Source organism: Ascidiella aspersa, chromosome 3, assembly GCF_963924565.1.
Source record: "Ascidiella aspersa chromosome 3, kaAscAspe10.2, whole genome shotgun sequence".
NCBI lineage: Eukaryota > Metazoa > Chordata > Ascidiacea > Phlebobranchia > Ascidiidae > Ascidiella > Ascidiella aspersa.
In genome coordinates, this window is record NC_139449.1 from 4,198,723 (window position 1) to 4,219,418 (window position 20,696).

Here is a 20,696-nt window from a genome sequence, read left to right on the forward strand (position 1 = left end):
AACTTGACCTGTCTTCTGAACTTCATTCTAAAATTGCAGACACACAAGCATTGTGCGTTGCCCCAGCCTAAAATCGTTTTAAAGCAAATCTTCAAATATCATTAACTGCATTTTTCTAATGTTTTAAGTACATTTTCAAGCGGCTTGTTCAGACACATTTAAAAAAAAATTATTTTTTGAAATTTCTTTCCACGGCTTTTTGCGTGTACTTAATTTTTATTATTTTTTATGTTTAGCCTTACATTTTTTGTGATTCTGTGTTTTCTTTTGATCAAATTTTACTTCTGTATCTAGTTTAGTTCTTCACCTTTTAGCAAATTAATGAATGGCTGTTTTGAACTTTACGCGAAATATCTTTCGCGGGTTAGAACAATAGCTGAAGTATCACTGAGCCATAAGTGCAAATCCATAGGTCGCGAGTTCGAAACCTACCCTAGCACCCCATTTAATCCGCTCTACAGATGAACGGAACAACTCTTAATGACGATCAAGATTTAAGGCATCGATTTTTATTCACTAGTTTTCCAATTAAACAAGTAGACACCACCCAAGTTCTTACAGATACCTTTGACACATCTTAGGCCCCACTAAATATTGTGTATAGGCAGGACATTACTTTGTTTTATTTTAGGTTTAAATACACAGTTACAATTCGTTCACAAAATTAAACAACAATGCCAAACGTGGCTATACAAGTACTGTCTTATAATAGAAAAAACAACAACGATTTTTTCTTTGACTATATCAGCTGTACATAATGAACCGATTGTGCGCAAAATGGAAAAGTAAACCAAATATTTTAAACCGTTTACTTGCATTTTTACTACAAACATATAAATTACACCGTATAAAGGCGGTTCAATATAGCAACCAAAATTATTACATGTTCCAAACTATCTACAAAGGTGTAATACTGACTCTAAACGGCACCGCCTTTCGCGACAAGCCCAGCTCGGTCTTCCAAGGGTGCGCAGGTTCGAATCCCGGCCTCGACTGAGCGATCAGACACCGCTTCACGATGGTCGCAAGCATTATGAAGATCTGGTGCCGGGACAACTGGGCCCCCGGGCACTGACGTAGCCCCAGGCCCCAGGCAATCACCCTGTTGGTGGCTTCACCCCTCAATTTGTAGCCCCCAGTCTCGGGGTCGGTGTAGAGGAATCGCTGGGGCCGAAATTCCTCGGGGTTTTCCCATAATTTAGGGTCACGCGTTGTCTGTTGAACAGAAGAGTAATAGTAACTGTCCAATTGATTTAAATTTTAGAAAAATTGTCGTCTCGTATTTATAATCTATATGCTTAAAAACGTTTATAATAAAAAAAGGAAGTTTTGCAAATTTAATTATTGATTGATGCTAAGTGTTGCTTAAACATTTAGGGGGACTTAAATACCAGTGTTATAATGACTTTGTCACAAATTTAATTATTGTAGCCCTTTTGTGCCGAACTGAGGTTTTGCATTGCGTCGTGTTGCATCGTATTCGTCGGGTGAATACCGAGAGAATCAGACTCATTTTAAGGACGGTTTGCAATCTCGTGGTTAGAGACAAGCCTAGCCTTATGCGAGCACTTGGTGTGCATGGGTTTGCCTTATACTGATTATCGTACTGTCCAATAAAATTCTTGCTCGAGAACGTAAAGTTCATCCTTATCCTTAGCAGCTACTTTCAGGATTGTGTCGCGAACTAGTCTGCAACAGACTTTAGTCAATGACTTACGACTTATTTTAAGTGCGATGACTTGACTACAGTGCACTTAATTCACTATTTTTAAATGACTTGACCTGACTTTTTAAATCTTTCAAACAAATGTATTCACTTTTTTTTTTCGACAAATGACTTGGGTTAAAAAGTGTTGTTATTTGATAAAATAAAATGTTTGTTACACATTTTTGCATAAAATTTTGTTAATTTGCTCAATTTGTGCACGTAAAAATATTAGCTTACTTAATATTTCGCGCTTTTTATTTTTTTTATTTGAGTTATTGCTTATAGTCAGACGATTTCACTAATTGCCTAAAAATGTTAATTAAAAAATGTAGTTTAATGTTTATTCTTATGACAAAGACTTGACTTGAATTTATATACTTGGACAAGGTAGTCTTCTATTTAGGTTAATGCAAACTAAATCGATAACAAACACTTATTGAAACAATTATAGTTGAGTACACTATGCACGGAAAATGAAATGTCAACTGCAAATAGGTCTAGTAATCATCATGTTAATAAAGCCCTCACGATATGCACTTATCTCATTATACATTAAAGAGACTGAAATATAATCAACTTCACTTACAAAGTGTGGAACGTAGTTTTGAATTTTTTAAACTGCATTTCACCTTATAAGTAAGGTTTGAACAGTTTTTCCTCACATTAACTGATGATGATACAAATGAATATAAAAACGTCTTTTCTGGAAGGATGCAAAATTACCCGGCCTGTTTGGCTTTAATTTTCATATTCAAAAAATCTAGTAGAGTCGCCTAAAAGAGTATCCAATATTCCTAGTAAAACATCATATTGCTGACCTTCCAAAAGTTGAACATGACCATGACTCCCTTGAAATGACTCAAGTCCCAGTTAATTCATTTGAAAAATAACTTAAGTCCAAGTCAAGTCTTACATAACACATATAACAATCAAATAAAAATAAGTTAACTTGTCCGATTATGAGCAACAATTCAAACTAAAAAATAACACAAACGCAGTATACAGCAATTAAATTGTTAAACGAGCAAAACATAAGATAAATTTTAATAAAAAGCACTTATTTGACACAATGAAGTCCAAGTCAAGTCATTTGTCCAAAAGACATAAGTGAAGTCAAGTCATTTCGAAAAACAATTTTAATTCAAATCAATGACTTAAGTCATTACAACACTACTATAAACTAACTGAGTTAACGTTTGTTTGTTCAAAGAGACTAAAATATGGTAAACCTGCCAAAAGTTGAACATGACCATGACTCCCTTCGGTACAAAGCAGTTTGCAAGCACAGTTGCCTTGGTGGTCTGATGCGGAACGAACAAGGGAACTATAGCGACATGACGAAGCACCTCGTATATCCAAGCCATGGTGTAAGGACACTGACGACCGTGCTTGCTTAACGTGGGGTCCTCATCTGGCGCCACCGCGCGGTTCAGTTCGTCTCTTATCTGAACCGCAAGGCGGAGGTAAATAGCAAACCGACTGCTGCCAACAACGGCTTTTTGTGTACTATGATACGTTAGGTTGTTATAATTGGTCACAAAATGACTTCGGGGGGAATAGATCACTGTTGTTGAACACGTGTATCGTGTGAGTATCTTTCTTCGACTGTTCGCTGCTAAGGGTGGTGATGAATTAAAAGTTTCAAATAGTTTACGAAAGCTGTAGTAATTGAGAAAAAGGCCTTTATTATTTTTCCAACGTTGGAGTTTTTAGTAATTCGTTTTGGGTTAGAAGAAAAATTGAGTAGAATCAATAAAAGCTGCTGGTGGTTTTAAAGCTGTCATATAATCTGGGACGCAGCGACCCGGTAAATTGGAGTTTAAGGTTAATTCAAGTCCTAACAATTATAAAAATTCGCCTGAGTTAGTTCTTTGATAAGACGTTTGTTTGGGGATAAGAAGTTGTTTCTGTCCAATCTGGTGCTATAGCTAAAATAGATAAAAAAATCATTTTGGGGGGGGGTACGGTCACTTGTCCCCTGAATCCGCTCTGATTGGCGTGTAACCTTTTCCTGTACATTAATAAGACGTTTGTTTTGAGAGAAGAAATATTCCGCCATGTTAACATCATCAGATTCGCAGTTGGATTTCTTTCGAATCTTGTGCTTTTTTACTAAATAGAGTATCAGCAACAAGTAGTTCGACGTTACACCACACCTATAAAGACTTCCCTTGTGAAAAATTTCGACTTAATTTTTGGCCTATCAAATTAAAAATGGTTAAACACCAAATGTAAGCTTGCGTTTCGCAAAAAAATAAATTATGGGTATAAGTAAACAGCTAGTGTTTAAATTAGAACCCGACTGAAAAAAAAATGACTATAGTTAAGTGAAATCTTAAAAGAATGCCTTGTTGAAATAAAGCTTACCTTTGTCTGAGTTTCAGGATACGCAGCGAGATAGAAAAAGGCCCAAATGATTGTTACGTGAACAGTATCAAAGCCGGCAGCGAAAATATCAACCGCCGCGGAGTTGGTGTTTTCTTCTTGCTGCTTATTTGTAGTCTTGTCACGTGATTCACCGTTTGCAGTTGCGCCTTGACTTGGTCTGGACGCCTTCTCCCCGCTTTCGTAAATTTCTAACAACGGGGAGTTTATTAGGGCGACGCATCGGCATGATTGACAGGACACAGATTAAAAAACTTTTCGGAACGTGGATATTTGATAAAAAAATGGTGTAATGTCGAAATAAATATCTATAGGTAATAGAGACGTTAGCGTCAAAAAAATAGTTCACACTAGATTATTTAAAGAATAAAAATTAAAGGTTTGCAAATTAGGATACCCTTAGAAAAATACTGTAAGATGGAAATTACCAATTTATTAGAATAAACGGCGACTGTGAAAAAGCTTAAGTTTGCTATCCGGTCAAAGCAGAGCAAAGTAATGAACAGTGTTGTAAAAAAGTCATTTTAAAATAACTTAAGTCCAAGTCAAGTCGTTTTAAATTAAATGAATAACAAGGCAAGTCCCAGTCCAAGTTATATTTGCCCAAATGAAGTCCCAGTCAAGTCATTATAGGAACAAGTCATCTCCAAGTCCTTGTCGTTTAACTGAAACGCAAACATTTTAAAATTGGTACTAGCTAATGTGTGAGCAATATCTCAACATATAGCAAATAAATTGTTTTACGTGCAAAATTGTGATAAATAACATTTATTTAAAAAATGCTTAATGGATACATCTTATTTCATCCAAAGTCATTTGCCCAAAACACTTAATTCAAGTCAAGTCGTTTTATTCAAAATACTAACAATTTAAGTCGTTACTCAAGAGCAGTGACTTAAGTGCACCAAAGTTAAGTAATTGGTCATGTCAACACTGGCAATCCTAAATACCGGAAAATACGACAAAAAAAGCCTATAATATTGCCACTAAATAACAACTACCAAGCGAATAACAAAATGTCGATCAGCTGTTCAAAAACTTTCATAAACAGCTTTATTCACGCAAAATAGAATCGTAAAACAGATAACATGAATCGATTTAACAAAAAAAGTTGTGATTCAAAGATGTGGTAAGATGAGATTTTTTTACACAACAACAGAATAAAGACTTTAAATTGAGAAAAAATGAATTTTGTGTTGTCAAGTAAATTAAAAATTTCGACACACTTTCGTTGCGTCGTATTTAAGTGCTAATATACTAAAATCAGGTTATATAATCTTCAGAAAATGAAAAAAAATGGGGAAATCCTACTTCCACCCCTTACTGATTTGAACACTGATGATGTAATGCCAAATCTTCTAACCTTTTGCGTCTTGATCATTATCAGCAGCACCTTCAGCTTTCTGGTTTTCCTGCTTAGAAGTGTAAGTAAGCAGTTCGCTTTGATACTTGAGACAGTCGACAAGATCTCGAAGCTTATCAGGGTTGTAAGTCCGCCAGTGATCTTCCAATTGCCCAAACATGAAATTTGTGTACTCAGTATTGGCTTCTTTTAGTGCCTGATCAATAAAAACAATTATCTTAAAATCCTCGCACACACACACACACACACACACACACCAAAATAAAATAAATTCTGATTTGTAACTCAGTTTTTCGAACTGTTGTTTCCAAGTTTACAGACTTTCTTGTTTCAACCTAATGTAAACTAAACTATTTTACCTTTAGCCGAATTATGTTTCGTATCGTTTTGCTTTTCATCTTTTAACCAACCACTTTTGACAATTTCCTTGTTGTTAATTAACCTACCATTGGACTAGCATTGAAAGTTGAAATTGAAAATCGAATTTTAATATTTTAATATATTTTTAATATTTTAATACGTTTTATTGATGAATTTAAATTTTTATTTGCCTTTTGTCGGACGACAAAATATTAACAACGCTAAAATCTGGCCGCAAGCAAAATGTTGCTAAGATTATAATTTACCCGGCGTCAGTCGCGGATCAAGAATTTTTGTTTTTAGGTGGGCATGTGGCCATGTCAAATGTTTAGAGATCACAAAATACCGTCAAAACGTGACGTAACAAAGTAACATATAAACGTGACGTCATTAAAAAACCCTCAGAAACACCACAAAGTTCGTTCATTTGTTTGAAGTTTGTACCTAGGAGATGTGTTACTTTTGTGAGAAAAGCTAAATTACAAAGATGTTGCCAATTCTCGCAAAGCGAGAAAACACCTTTATATTGTTTAAGAGGTCAAACTTTTCATTTTAGGGCTGGCGATAACGTACGACACCTTAGGACTAAAACAATTTCTTAAAAATGGGCTATTACTTGCTCAAAATTAATTTAGATTCGGGAGTCACTATTGCTGTTTTGCTCAACTGGCAACGCGGGAACACAACTTTCAAAAAAAAAAAAGATTTACGGCCCCAGCGATTCTACTACGCCCTGAAGGGACATTCTAAGAAAAGACACTATTAGGTAGACGAAAGGCAAAGTTTCATATATTAATTTAACTCAATTATTTTTGAGTATCAATAATAAATATTAATGAAATTTACTAAACGTCGTCCTTTTTATTTTAGACGTTATCTAATAATATACAATATAAATACTTTAAATATAATTAACTTAATTGGACAGTCACTGCTGCTCTTCTGCTCAACGGACAAGGCGGTACCTAACTTACGGGAAAACCCGACGAATTTCGGCCAAAGAAATTTCTCAACACTGAAAACCAAGAAATTTTTGTCCGGTGGTTTATATTGCTAGCTTTATTTGGGTTATAGTGCGATTTTGGATGGGTCATGTATTATTAATAAATTTATTCTCCCATATATTTGTTCCTTGTAATTTTATTTTTTACAACACATTTTGTAAAAAAAGAAGTGGTAGGATCCCAGACCAGCGCCCAAATTTTTACTAAAACTCTCGTTTCAATTATTCTCTATCTTCTAATTTCACTTAATCACCATTTCAATGCTAATTTTTTGGTTGGATTTAGCCTATTGCTTGGACGCTGTATTGCTTTTTAGTTGCCAACACCGAAATCCACACTTTTTTTGCATACTAACCGCAAAGTTTCTCCCAAACCACGGAACATGCTTCAAAAACGGCCAGGAGTTGACCAGCTGCGATTTTCCGAATGCCCTGTCAAATTTGTTGATCAAGTCGACGAACATGTCAAACGTTGGCTCGTCAAGATCTAACGCATCGCCAAAGCAGACTTCGCCAATCGCTTTAACTCCCATCTTGAAGCACTGAAGTTTCGGATCGACAGCATTGTCCTCCTAGAACAATAATTTTTAAAATGGAACCCTTGGGAGACTTGAAAATCTTGGACTAGTTTGGGGGGTCGATGAAGGCTCAATAAAAATTTAAGTAAAATTAAGAAAGGAAAGAGATTAGTTAAAAAAAACTTTTTGGTGCCTTTTGGAATGTATGAAAATACGATTTTGGTTTCACATTTGAGCATGACTTCAACCAATGGGTTGGGTTCACATGAACTTCATATTGGGGGTCTATGAAGGCTTAATTCAAATTTAACTATAATTAGGAAAGAAAAAGGAATAGTTCAAACGCTTTGGTGCCTTTTTGAATGTGCAAAACATCGATTTGGTTTCACATTTGAGCTTGATTTCGACTAACAACAGGAGGTTTTTAAGTATTTTTGTTCTACAAAATCAAAGTCGTCATCTCGAAATTTTAAGCAAATTCTGGTTCATGCGAACAAATTATTTTTAGAGGTTCGCGACAAAAAATATTTTAAGAACTAGCCTACTGTCCTAGAATGGTCAAGATGTTATTTTTGATCCAGTTAGATTTTCAACATTTGACTGCCACTGCAAAAATTAATTTAAGCAAAATTCTGAACGCACGCTTAATTTGCTAAAAGTGTCTAAATTTAGAAAAAATGCCATTCTAAATGTTTGTCCAAATGCCATTCAACCTATTTCAGATATCTAATTCCAGTTATTTGAAATTAAAATTCAACTTGCCAATTTTCAAATCGCGACTTGACTGCATGAGACTTGACTTGCGTTTTTTTAGGCTTTAACTCAAGTTATTTTACAAATGATTTGACTTGGACTTCTTATTTCAAAATAACTTGTTACCACACTGGTATTACCTCCTTTGAGGCTTGCTTCAGCAAATGATCGACCATGTTGTTCGCGTGTTTTAACACACTTTCTTCCATAACGCTTCGCTTTGTTGGATCTCTTCCTGTTGTGTAAAGCTTAAGAGCCTCAACGGCACATTTCTTGTTCTTCATCCATTCCTCACTGTTTAAAAGATAAACACAAAATAATAGAATGTCGTTTAAACGTAGCAGGTTGTACTACAAACATATCTCTATATGTGTTTTACAAAATTTTGAGTAGTTCTAACCAGGGCTGCGGAGTCCGAGTCCGACATGCGCATGCGCAGTATAAAATTTTAAAACTGGGCGGCAAAATGTAAGTTGTAAAAGTGTAATAGCAAATGTTGAAATATTTTTAAACCATGTAATGCGGGTGGATCAATTATGACACCAATTATGAGTGGATTGCAGAAAATCCACCTTAATTTAGTTGCGTAAATGGGTAAAATACAGAACGTAGAGTCACGGCTCGGGACTCGACAAAATCTTAAATTTGGCCGGAGTCGGACTCGGGACTCGGGAGTCGAACTCGGGTGTATTTTTTTGGCCGGAGTCGGACTCGGAAGTCGGACTCGGGTTGTTTTTAACCGACTCCGCAGCCCTGGTTCTAACCCAGTTGTGCATAAAAAACAAAACCCGTATTAACTTTTGGTGAAAGAAATTCCGTTGTGTTTTTAGATTTACGGACAATGCTTTTGGCTGGCAAAATATATATCTTTTTATCATTTAAACCAGTGCTTTTCAACCTTTAAAATTTCCATCCGCACGTTTTTATTTCGGAAAATTTCCATTAGCACGAAACAAGCTAAGTAAGTTTGCAACCTTTAGTTTTATTCATGAAATAACAATGAAACGGTTTGTGTATTAAACCGTGTAACTAAGTCTTGACCGATATAAAATAGTTAGCTTAAGCTGCAATGAACCACTGAGAAACTATATTACGGTACCTGTAACGCATAAGTGGGCGCACCAGTTTATTTGATTACTGTTTTACACATAATAAATGTTTTTATAACACGCCATTTTCATCCGCACAAGTGCGTACCATCCACGGGTTGAAAAGCACTGATTTAAAAATCAATCAACTTGATTTAAATAATTTGGGCAAAAATACTTCAATTGTTAAGGTTTTTAGGCAAATGGTTTTACTTGACTTAAGTCTTTTGGACAAATTACGTGGGTTGAAATGGCGTGGCGTTTTCATTATGCAATTTTTTACCAAAAAATGTTATTTATGTTAATTTTGAACAAATAACAATTTGCTTACTAGGTAGCAGTTTAGTTATTTTAGTTAAGTTATTGCTCATAATCGGACAAATTTAAACCTTGTAATAGTTTAACGTATTTATGACAAGGACTTGACAAGGACTTGACTTGGAATTGACTTGCTCTAATAACAATTTGATTTGGACTTGATTTGGACAACCGATGACTTGGACGAGGACTGGAACTGGGACTTGTTATTGATTAAAAAAGACTTGACTTATACTTAAGTCATTTTAAAATACCATTTCTACAAATATTTTAAAAAACTTGAATAAAAATATTTTTGCAGCCTTGCGATTACCTGTAGCTCGTAAAGGTAACGCTCTGATAAACGGCAAGCAATTTTGTTGTTTCCCAATCGGGTCTTCCTCCGAAGTCTGGAGACTGCTTCGCGGTCGCTTTTCTGTCAAAACAAACATAGAGTTTGGAACACTAGATACGGATCTGTTCAGAAGTTTAATGGTGAAAATAACGGCCCAAATAGACATAAAAAGCGACGTGCTTTATTTTTCAAACGTTTCGGCAAATGCTCTTGCCATCATCAGTGATATGAAGGCTACACCAGTTACACCCGTTTATATACACTTTAGTCGGACGAAGGAATGATAAAAAGGTGCGAAACAAGCGTCGCAAAAAATGATAGATAAAAAGGTGCGCAGAAGCGAGGTGTAAGCCACCTGCGAGTGTGCGTCTGACAAAGCATGTCGCTTTTTATGTCTATTTGGGCCGTTATTTTCACCATTAAACATAGAGTTGTTACTTTTACTTTATTGCACTTGACCGTCGTAAGTTCTCAGCAGGGCTGCGGAGTCGCTAAAAACAATTCGAGTTCGTGTACGTCCGATGAAAAATAAATGCGAGCCCTGAGTCCCACTCCAGCCAAATAAATCGACTCTGTCGAGTAACGAGTCTGGTCCAACTTTCACAGCCCTATATTTCACTCATAAATGTGTCATATAGCTAACCCACTCATACTAATAAATTGGCTGGAAAGATTCTACCTTATGGTAATACTTTTACGGTTTACAGCAGGGTTTCTTAAACTAGGGTACATGGACCCCTTGGGGGTCCATAAACTAGTTTTAGGAGGTCCATGAAGGTTTAATTAAAATATTAATGTATATTTAAAAAGTAATCTGATCATTAAAGAAAACAATTTAATCTAAAATAAAACGGTTTTGCACTGAACGGATTTAGACTCCATTTCACTTTCACATTTTTGGACCAAAATCAGCAGATTTATAAAGTCTATTTGTATTGTGACGTCAATTTATGACATCATTTGTTAATTATTTTTGTCTACTGTGGTCCAAGCGAGATGAAAGAAAACTTTAGGGGTCCGCGGTAAAAAAAGTTCAAGAACCCCTGGTTTACAGTGTGATTTGCTGTCGTTTTTGACCTTGCTACTTAGCTGCGGAGGGACTCGGGACTCGAGAAAGACTTCGTAAAACTGCCCGAAATCGGGTCTGACGTGCGCATGCGCAGTACCAAATTTTATAACTGATACGGCCGCCAACTTTAAATTGTAATCGCGGATTATCATATGGTGGATAGTTTTCAACCATGCATTGTCAATAAACGAATTATGAGAATCCTATAAGTGGATTGCTGAATATTCACTGCATTAAGTTACGTAAATTAGCGCAATCCAGGATGGAGAGTTTGAGTCGGACTCGGGACTCGACGAAATCGCACATTTGTAGTCGGACTCGAGTTTTTTTAACCGACTCCGCAGCCCTGGTTCAAAATATTTATATATCAACTCTAGTTATTTCAAAGTAATTTTAAGAGTAGCTTAAATGTCCTTACAACCAGGAATTTACAAAAGTGTAACATCATATATAAACTGTTGCTACCAGGCGTAGCAATATATATCAAAAGACAGCTCCTCTGATAATATTGTAATTCTTTACCAACGTTTCGGCAACCTATGCAAGTCTCCTTCGTCAGGGTGAATGACACTGAACACTCATGCAAAGCAACATTATACCTAATACCTTATAAGGTCGAGTCCATTCACTACCAAGACGTCCGATTGGCCCAGTCTGATCCGGAACAGGGGTCCCAGGGTTTCGGCCCACTCGGCCAACTTCCGGTACGGTTCGGCGCCCAACTGCGCCGCGTTCCCGAGCACGGGAAATCCCCGTGGAGAGGGCAGGTCGCGAAAGTGCGTCAGCGGTCCATCGGTCACGTGACCTGTGCGTGTTTATTAAGGTTTAATTCACATCGCTTGGTGTTTATTTAGAATTTATTCACACCGGTTCGTGTTAATTCAAAGTTTTATTCACACTGGTTCGTGTTTATTTAGTGTTTCTGGTTTATGCTTATTTAAAGTTGAATTTACACCGGTTGACGATTATTTGAAAATGTATTCACACTGGTTCGTTTTGATTTAAAGTTAAATGTACACTTGTAAAAAAAAACACTACGTAACAACAAAACGTGGAAATCAATGCAAGAGGCCAAAGACAAAGACATAAAAATTAGGTGAAAAAAGGTCGAGTAGATCGACATCATCTTGACTAAGACGCTTCGATATGAACTTGTATAATATTCAATTAATACACCGAAAGCCATCGCAGACTCACCGAATCTGTCGATCAATGATGCAAGCAGGGCAGACTAGAAAAACAACTAGCCTGCAGTGAGATTCGAACTCACGACCTCCGGTCAAGCCGGGACCGTCGCTCTACCAACTGAGCTATGCAGGCATCTTCAATTAATTTGGGTTTTAAATTCACTGTCAAACTACATTACATATCCGTGCATAGTGTACATTCGTTAATGTCTATATGCATTATTTTCCTACTAATTCACGATTTTCGAAAACTAAGAATTGAGATTTCTGTCACACATTCTTTGATTTTTACTCGTGCATTGTAAATAAAAAATAAAAAAATTGTCGTGAATTTGTATCCCTTTATCACACTTGATTAAGCTTGTCGTATGTTTTTTCCACATAGATTCGTGATTTCTATTTTTTTTTAGATTTTCGTTTCTTACTGATTTAAGTTTCGACTCGCGTCATGCAAAGTGTACCTGTCACGCCAAAACTGGTCCGCTCGGATCGATTTTGGCGTTGGAACAGCCGCTAAAACAGGTCTGGCTAGGGTTAGAGTTAGGGTTAGGCCGGACCAGTTTTGGCCTAGCCGGACCTGTTTTAGCGGCTGTTCCAACGCCAAAATTGATCGGACCGGATCAGTTTAGGCCCCGGACCAAATTTCGCGTTACATACCCTTTAAAGATGCGACTAATTCTTGTTTGAACTTGCTATGTACTAAGCTGTATTGCGAGAGTGTATGGCATGTAACATGTTCTTGTCTGTTAATCATTAGCCAAATGCCAAGGTAAAGTTCGTGGTAAACCGACAAAACTGGTTTGACATGCATTAAATCTTCTCCAAAGCAAGTTAAAAAAAAACAATCCATAAATTAACTACTTAACATTCAGCTTTTTAATTATGGGTAATTCGATGAAATAAAACTAAATGCACAGAAGCAAAACACTCGAAGTAGAAAATAAAATCACTTTGTCGAAAATCATTAAACTAACTGACTTACTCAAAATAAATTTAGCATTTTTCTCTAAAGCTTTGAACAAACAAGTAGGTCTGGGAACATTGACTAAAGTCATCAGACAATGTTAATAAATTATGGAAAACTGTCGCACACCTAGAGTTTGCAAACTCACTTTTAAATCCATCGTCGTCAAGTTTTCTCCAGAACCATAATACATAGATGCTTGTTAAAGCTATCCCAGTCAGTAAAATGGTTTGGGTATCCAACCAAAAGACAGGACCATCACTTTGAACATTTGCTTCCAAGGTCTGCATTCCGAGTCAAAGTAGTCTCCCTTTGTACCTGCTGCAACTTTGTTGGGCAAATATACTCCTGCAGCAGCTACATAAAGTTAAAAACTAATAGTTGTCATTTTAAAATAGCATTTATCAACCGATGTATAGTATTCAAGATATGTCAAGACCCTTATATAGTTATAGCTACTAAAAATATGTGAAATGACTTATAAGCCTTGCATGGTAAACTTACAACTACAGCGCAACTGTTAAGCTTTTTATTGCAAGTTGTTCAACTTCAAAGTAAACATACCTAAAACCGCTTTTTGGTGAACAATTAAAGCAATGTTTTTCTCAACAGTTTTTTGCGACGACAAAAAAACTAAAGCATAAGTATAACGGCTTTGGCGACCCAATCTCTTTACTGAACTTTTATTGAGCGACTAAAAAGAAGCAATTAGCATTGATCAGTAAGAATTCGATTAATCTTTGCAATGTCTTCGTACTGTTTTTGCAATATTATTAAATTTTGGAGAAATCTATCTCAGAACCAATCGCAGTAAATCGAACCACATAATTGTTGCAGTCGGCGACACAACCAGTTCACACAGCCTCAAGATTTGCGGTCGCTACCCATATGCTGGGAAACACTGAATTAACGGATATATCGAGTTGAACATAAAGCTATACACTGTGCAATACATGTATGCATAGTAGCGCTCGCGGACTTGGGATAAACCAAAACCTACTGCATCGCAATTCAAGTTGAACTGCAGTAAGCGACACCCTTGTTCAATCTTGTTAAACACACAGGAACAGTTTGATCACATCGTTTTTTTACATAGTTAATCGATATATCCCAACCTGAAGGTCACGACCCCATTAAGGGTCATAAGCAGGGTCATATCCAAGGGGGCACGTGGCCATGACCTCTGGATTCTTTTTGACCCCTGGAACTGTATTCTTTAGCTTTTTTTCAACTACGTAAAAGCATTTTTTCTAGTTATGTTTATAGCAGGGCTCGGGAACCTATGGCTCGAGATCCATATAAGACTCTTTTTGTGACGGCATATATGGCTCTTTTGTTGAAAGAATCTTGCTTGCAGATAAATCTAAGCTATCTGTTCTTAAAATGATTCCAAAAACTCCACACGGCCACGGCCGCTTTCCTAACTTTATTTTTTTTTAACACATATAGTAGTAAATTTTTCGGTGATTCGCGCGAATTCGTTTTTTTTTCTGGACTGTTATTCCGTTTGAATCTCGTTATACCCGAAAGGCTCTCCAGACGGAATTCTGTAATTAAAGTTGTGCAAACTTATAGCTAATTGACTTTTTTGTGCTTAGTATGTGCTGTTTTTTAGTGAGAGCAAAATAAAGGGCCCTGTTCAAATTACTATTTTATTCAACCTGTAACTAGATGTTAAAAAAGTATTACAGGGCCCTTATGGAAATACAACCAAGGCTATATTTGGCTTTTATGGTTCCCTTAGCTAAAAAGGTTCCCGACCTCTGGTTTATAGTATGTCTCCGCCAATTTTTGACAAAATCGTTTAAGCCCAAAGTGTCGTGCGTCTCATCGTACCCTCGAAAATGAAAGTTGGGTCAACTTAAACGATTAAAAAGTGTTTTGTGTAAACCGGTAACATTTTTGTAGCGTTGTTTTTTATTTAAAGTAGCACCTCCAACCTAAAACTTTAACAAAATAAACGAACGGTGTTGTGTTGTTTCTTAGGTTACTTTTTATGACGTTACGTTTAAATATAACTTTGTCTCGTCACGGAATGACGTAACTTTGCGACGTAATCCCTGAGTAAAAGTTCATTCCCCCCTAAACAAAATCCTAGATCCGTGCCTGCTGTAGTATGAATAAAAAAATCACTCAAATGTAATCAACGCAAGATTGTTGATGAGCAACAAATCCAGTTGAGTAAATGTATGTGTGTGAAAGTGACAAAAAACAGGGTGGTACTCATTTCTATCCATGTGTAAATTATGGTTATTCGCAGTTAAATGAAGTACGAAATGTGGTTCTTGGTCTCTTACTGGTTGGCCACCCCTGAAAGTAAGAGAAAGAGATTGAACAACTTTTAAAAACTCGAAGGCTTTGTGGAAACCCTGGATATGTAGACGTTTGCAATATTGTTAACGTGTTACTTCTTAAACTGTGCCCGGTCTATAAATGGTGTCAATACAAATACATTTCCACATAATGTTAGTGTGCAACAAATCTAGCTGAGCAAAAGTATATGTGTAAGTTAGGAAGAAGCAGGGTAATATTCGTTTCTGTCCATGTTAAAAGTGTTGTTTTTCGCAGTTAACAACGTAAAAATGTGGCTCTTGGTCCCTTACTGGTTGGCCACACCTGATCTTAAGTTTTTAGAACTACTGCGATTGGTCGCTAAACTACAACAAATAAATTTGTTATGTATTTTAGTGGGATATCAATACCTTCCTCAATCCACGTTTGTCACTCCTTTAAGATTGAGCTGGAAAAGCAATATGCGTGACTCACTTAAATCCTACATACAAACATCAACTTGATTCCATCTAAGTTAATTGCCCAAGGGCAATGACATTTCAACGTTTATCAACACAAAGGTTATTCGCGCTGATTTCAATAGATTCCATTTAGTGTTTGTTGCCGCTTTATCTCTCGTATGAGAAATGCATCTACGTCTGCCTGCCTTGGGGCATTGAAAGCGCCGTGATGCCCAAAATTACTCGTCAGTGCAAAGTTTTGGCAAAAGCCTACGATTGTAACAGCATCGCTGTAATTTGCTGCTGTAAATATGTTCTTGAAACAATGTAATATTTTCAGTTGAAAGCGTTTGAAAGGTCAAAATCGTCGCTCAATTCATCAGAGAACAAAAAATAGGGATTCGTATATTCGATTAGTTTCAGTAGAATATTTGCTTGTGTAAAAGAGACCACGATTGCTGTCGATTTGCTGTATAAGGTGTAATCTAGGCTATTAGAAACGTACTTATATTGCTTGTTCTATAGTTATGAGGTAATTAAACAAGGTTTCCTATTGCAAACTGAATATGTAAAAAAGAAGATATCTCCTCGCCCTAATGCACGTTAATGACGACAATGACTTCGAATGTTAGCAAAATAGTATAGACTTTCTTGTCTCAGTCAAAATATATTTCGCCAATCACGGCATCATTAGTCTCTTAATTCGAATGAATTTTTTATTAGGTTTCCTATTGTTAACAGAGTTTAATCGAATGTAGTACTATAATTAGAATATCCGCTTTTACAGTGTAAACAGGAACAGCTAATATATAATGGAGTGTTGCTCTTCCAGTAGTATATATAATAGATCGACGTTTCGACGTGCTATCCAGAACGTCTTCATCAGGATACTGACGTATCATGTAAAACAAGAATTCCATTATATATTATGCCTGGCAGCAATAGCTTATTTCATGAACAGCTAAGCCGTAGTTTATTGCGATGGTGTTTATTTAAGTTAAGCTACTTGCAAGGTCAAAATAGTTTTCATTATAGTGACCGAATAAAAAAAATATGTTTTCTATAAATAGTTATATAGACAGCAATCAAATACCTAAAAGTTGTTCAACGTGTGCTGTTACGGTGTAGAAAAACAATATTATTGCCGTAGATTAGTTGATCAACTGGTTTTTAAAAAGCAGAGTGAATTTAAAATTATTCTATTCTGATTTGCAAGCAATAACTGTAGGTAGACCATGTAATAAAATATCTAATGTGGAAAACCACCTTAATTAAAATATCTAATGTGGAAAGCCACCTTAATCAACACTTTGTATTTACAGCTTTGTACCTGCTATTTAGTTGGTGATAAACTTAAGGGCTACAATGACTCCAGGTCTACTGAAATTTCTGCTTCTTGCAATGTTGATTTGCACCGTTATTAGCAGAAGTAAGTATTTTTATTCGTGTGTTTTATTACAATTAATTATATGGTAGGCTGTTTTATAGCTACATCTCCTGAAAATAAGTTTTTTAATAACACGACAATTCCCTGTTTTACAAACCCACCGTTCTATGTTTTCTTCTTAAAACAGCTAATATTAACACCGTTACGTGGCTTGCTTCGTGAACCCCTTCTTTTAAATATAATTTTTACCACATATTTTCCCTTTGTCCGCAATATTTACCCACAAGCAGTCAAACACCCTTATTTCCTGCCTTAGATAGATTTTAATTTTTCTCAGATATCCATAAGTTAGATTTTTAATTGGAACATTATCTATTTGTATTAGAAACAAGCATACAAGCAAGCATGTGAGACTATTGAATGCTGTCTATTGGGCAACTGTCAATTTTAAGCCATATAAGTAGTGTCTTCCCATATATTATGGGTGATCGGCCTACAAAGTTATTATGGGTGATCGGCCTGCAAAGTTACGTTTTTTAACATTGGTCAAAAAAAATGTAAAGATCAATGGAGTTTAACCAATCTGATCCGTAAAACAAAATTTACCCCAAACTTTTGTTAGATGTTTTAGCATTAGAAAAACTGGTAACAATTTAATAGGACATTTACGTGTTGTATTTTCCATACATTATGAATCAAGTCCTAAAATCGTTTTAAAGAAAATATGTGCCGCGAAAATGGTTTAGTTCTTTCACTGTGAAGTAAACCTTATACTTCTGAGTTCCACTTAATTTTAATCCGAAAAATAAACCAACCCTCAAACCTTTGTTCGATGTTTCAGCGTTGCGCAGCGGAATCTGCAAGTTGAGCAACTTCGGCTGCCAGGAACCTAACAGTTTCAGATGCGGGTGTCGGCTTGCTGGGGAGACATTCGGGCGCCCCCTGGGTCAAGACCGGTGCGTCCCCTATTCCTGGGTCTGCGACGATAAAAACGACTGCGCGGACGGCAGTGACGAGCGGGGGTGCACGTGCCCCCCTGGCCATTACAAATGCGGTTGTGACATCACAGACAGGCTCTGTGCAAGCGGTGCGGGCTGCATCCCGGAGAGCCAGCTTTGCGACGAGCGGTATCACTGTACTGACCGCAGCGATGAGACCAAGTGTCGCTGCGCCCCGGCAGAGTACCAATGTGGCTGTATGACCAAGGGCTGCGCCGACGCCGGGAATACGAGCATCTGCGTCGATTCAAGCCTAAAGTGCGACGGCTGCCAGCAGTGCCCGGACTCTAGCGACGAAATGCGGTGCAAATGCGAGCAGGAGTCTATGTACCAGTGCGGCTGCGGGCACCAAGAGCGTCAGTGCCGTGATGGAACAGAGTGCGTTTACCCGTCGAAACTTTGTAACGGCGTTAAGGACTGCAAAGACGGTAGTGACGAGGTTGGCTGCCAGGGATGCAAGGATGACGAATTCTGCTGCGACCGGTTTTGCAGCGTCTGTATCCCGCGCAAGCACGTTTGCGACTCGAAAAACGACTGCCCAAACGCGGCTGACGAGCGGAATTGCTGCGACGACAGCGAATTCACTTGCGCCGCGCGTAAGGGGAACCTTCTACCACTCAAAGTGCCGGCGAATTTGCGCTGCAACGCTGATAACGATTGTGGAGATTGGAGCGATGAGTGGGACTGCAAGTACCCGGGGATGTTCACCTGTGGTTGCCACAAGGGCAGGAACATTACTTGCACCGAGGTGGCTGCTATACCTTCAAACTGGCAGTGCGACGGGTATGTAGACTGTAGAGACGACGGTAGTGATGAGGTGTGCGAATGTACACGCGACCAGTTCAAGTGTAAAGCGTCTGGCGTTTGCGTGAAAGCGCAGAGAGTTTGCGACGGCCGGAATGACTGCGGAGACTGGTCGGACGAGGCTAACTGCTCGTGCAACGTTGAGCGCTTCCAGTGTTCTTGCTACGGGGGCGCAACCATAACCTGTTCAAATCGCGACGGCTGTGTCTCTCTTAATAAGGTTTGTGACGCAATAAACGACTGCGGCGACTGGTCAGACGAAAAAGGCTGCGATCCAATTTGTCCCAGGAGTGCTCCGTTCCCTTGCAAGTGCTTTATGAGCGACCCCGCTTCCTGCCGTGTACGCAAGGGTTGCTTCGGTACCCGGCAGCTGTGCAACCGACAGAATGACTGTGGAGATTGGAGCGATGAGTTGGGATGCGATTGCCATGAAGGTGAAGTCCGTTGTGGATGCGTAGGAGATCCGTTTTGCTCGTCAGGAGGAAGATGCATCAAGAGGAAGAAGATCAACGACGGGATTAGGGATTGTGCTGATGGGAGCGACGAAAAGGCCCCGGAACGCTGAGAGTGTTTTTATAACCTTATAGTATGCTTCCATAACCTAACGTATAAAGAAATGTTTCTCAATTTTTTTTCGTGACGACTCAATTTCTAAGCGTAAGTGCATCAGCGAAGATTAGGGCGACCAACTCTCTGTATCGTAATGTAAAAAGCTTTATGGAGTTGTTATCTGTTACGAAAAGACCCTGGAATCTTGAAAGTGCTTTTATAACCTTATAGTATGCTTGCCTAAACGTATAAGTCAGTGTTTCTCAAATGTCTTACTGTATCTTATAGCTTTTTACTCACTCTTGCTCCTATACTTTGCACTTTTTAACTGCCTTTATGATTACGTTGGCCTGATAGAAGCACGATTGCGCGGAAACTTTTCAACATTGCAATACATTTGTCGTTAAACAGTGCCAAAAAACACGTTTATTAACAACGAATTGTAACTGTTGGTAAACGTGTCTTTTTAGCCGCAATGGATTTGTCAGGCTGTGATTAATAGATGTTGTGTAATAGACTAAGAGTAAATACAATATGTTGTCGAATTTATGGCATCTGTTAGCTACTTTAGCATACATGTGGCCAAGAAAAAGTTTCGCCCACAAGTTGCAAACATTGTGTATATAAAATTTTAGCTACTTTAGCATCTGTGGCTTGGTTTGCAAACTGTTCGTTTTATTCCTGATTGCTGCTTCGTCCATAGCAAATTCGTTTACCAAACCACGACAAACTGCACTGTGTTTGCGCATAATTGAATAGTTGACAAACTGCACTGTGTTTGCGCATAATTGAATCGCAACATTGGATTATGCTTGCCAGATCCACTTGCAAGTGTAGGCTATTTACAAAATTAAAATCGCTGTAAAATGCTTATACAATTCGATGATTTAATTGCTTTCTGATGGTTTCTATATACAGTCCAAGATGCAAAAAAGCTTGTCGAAAGTTGCTCTAAATTCTTTACAAAGCTGTGTAGAATACATTGAACACAAGACTTTTTTAATTTCAGCAGTGCTTGATGCTTAATATTAATGTCAGCGAAGTTCAATTTTTAAAAGAAACAGAAAGTCCACCAAGCCCCAAGATTGTTTTTTTTTGCTTTCTACGCCATTTAACAAAAGTAAAAACATGCATTTCTTAAAAAAAATAATATTGGAGTCAAATTAAGAAACAGTT

The 20,696-nt window shown here is 37.5% G+C and overlaps 2 protein-coding genes and 1 non-coding gene across 3 annotated transcripts; 1 reads left to right on the forward strand and 2 right to left on the reverse strand.

The window, feature by feature from the left end:
- Positions 1-897: 897 nt before the first annotated feature.
- Positions 898-13,340, reverse strand: LOC146158161 (cytochrome P450 1A1-like). The gene is made up of 9 exons (XM_083383837.1): positions 13,199-13,340; positions 11,506-11,704; positions 9,810-9,911; positions 8,231-8,384; positions 7,176-7,391; positions 5,457-5,652; positions 4,076-4,284; positions 2,938-3,153; positions 898-1,215 (listed from the first exon to the last, which is right to left on the reverse strand). Exons 1-9 carry the CDS (start codon positions 13,338-13,340, stop codon positions 898-900), a joined length of 1,752 nt encoding a protein of 583 aa, XP_083239963.1.
- Trnaa-ggc (transfer RNA alanine (anticodon GGC)) lies at positions 12,145-12,219 on the reverse strand. The gene has a single exon. It is a non-coding gene; the product is annotated as a tRNA-Ala (tRNA).
- Positions 13,341-17,102: 3,762 nt separating the features above from the next.
- Positions 17,103-20,435, forward strand: LOC146158163 (uncharacterized). Its single transcript, XM_083385362.1, has 2 exons — positions 17,103-17,211; positions 18,011-20,435. Exons 1-2 carry the CDS (start codon positions 17,148-17,150, stop codon positions 19,534-19,536), a joined length of 1,590 nt encoding a protein of 529 aa, XP_083241488.1. The 5' UTR covers positions 17,103-17,147; the 3' UTR covers positions 19,537-20,435.
- Positions 20,436-20,696: the final 261 nt, after the last annotated feature.

Excerpts from the sequence above, each read along its gene's own strand:
- LOC146158161 (XM_083383837.1), bottom strand. The coding sequence starts at position 13,340 with ATGCAGACCTTGGAAGCAAATGTTCAAAGTGATGGTCCTGTCTTTTGG. Across the intron at positions 11,705-13,198 it reads TGACGACGATGGATTTAAAA|GTCACGTGACCGATGGACCG; the intron begins GTGAGTTTGCAA and ends AAACACGCACAG. Across the intron at positions 1,216-2,937 it reads TCATGTTCAACTTTTGGCAG|ACAACGCGTGACCCTAAATT; the intron begins GTTTACCATATT and ends TCTGTTCAACAG.
- LOC146158163 (XM_083385362.1), top strand. The coding sequence starts at position 17,148 with ATGACTCCAGGTCTACTGAAATTTCTGCTTCTTGCAATGTTGATTTGC. Across the intron at positions 17,212-18,010 it reads TTGCACCGTTATTAGCAGAA|CGTTGCGCAGCGGAATCTGC; the intron begins GTAAGTATTTTT and ends TCGATGTTTCAG.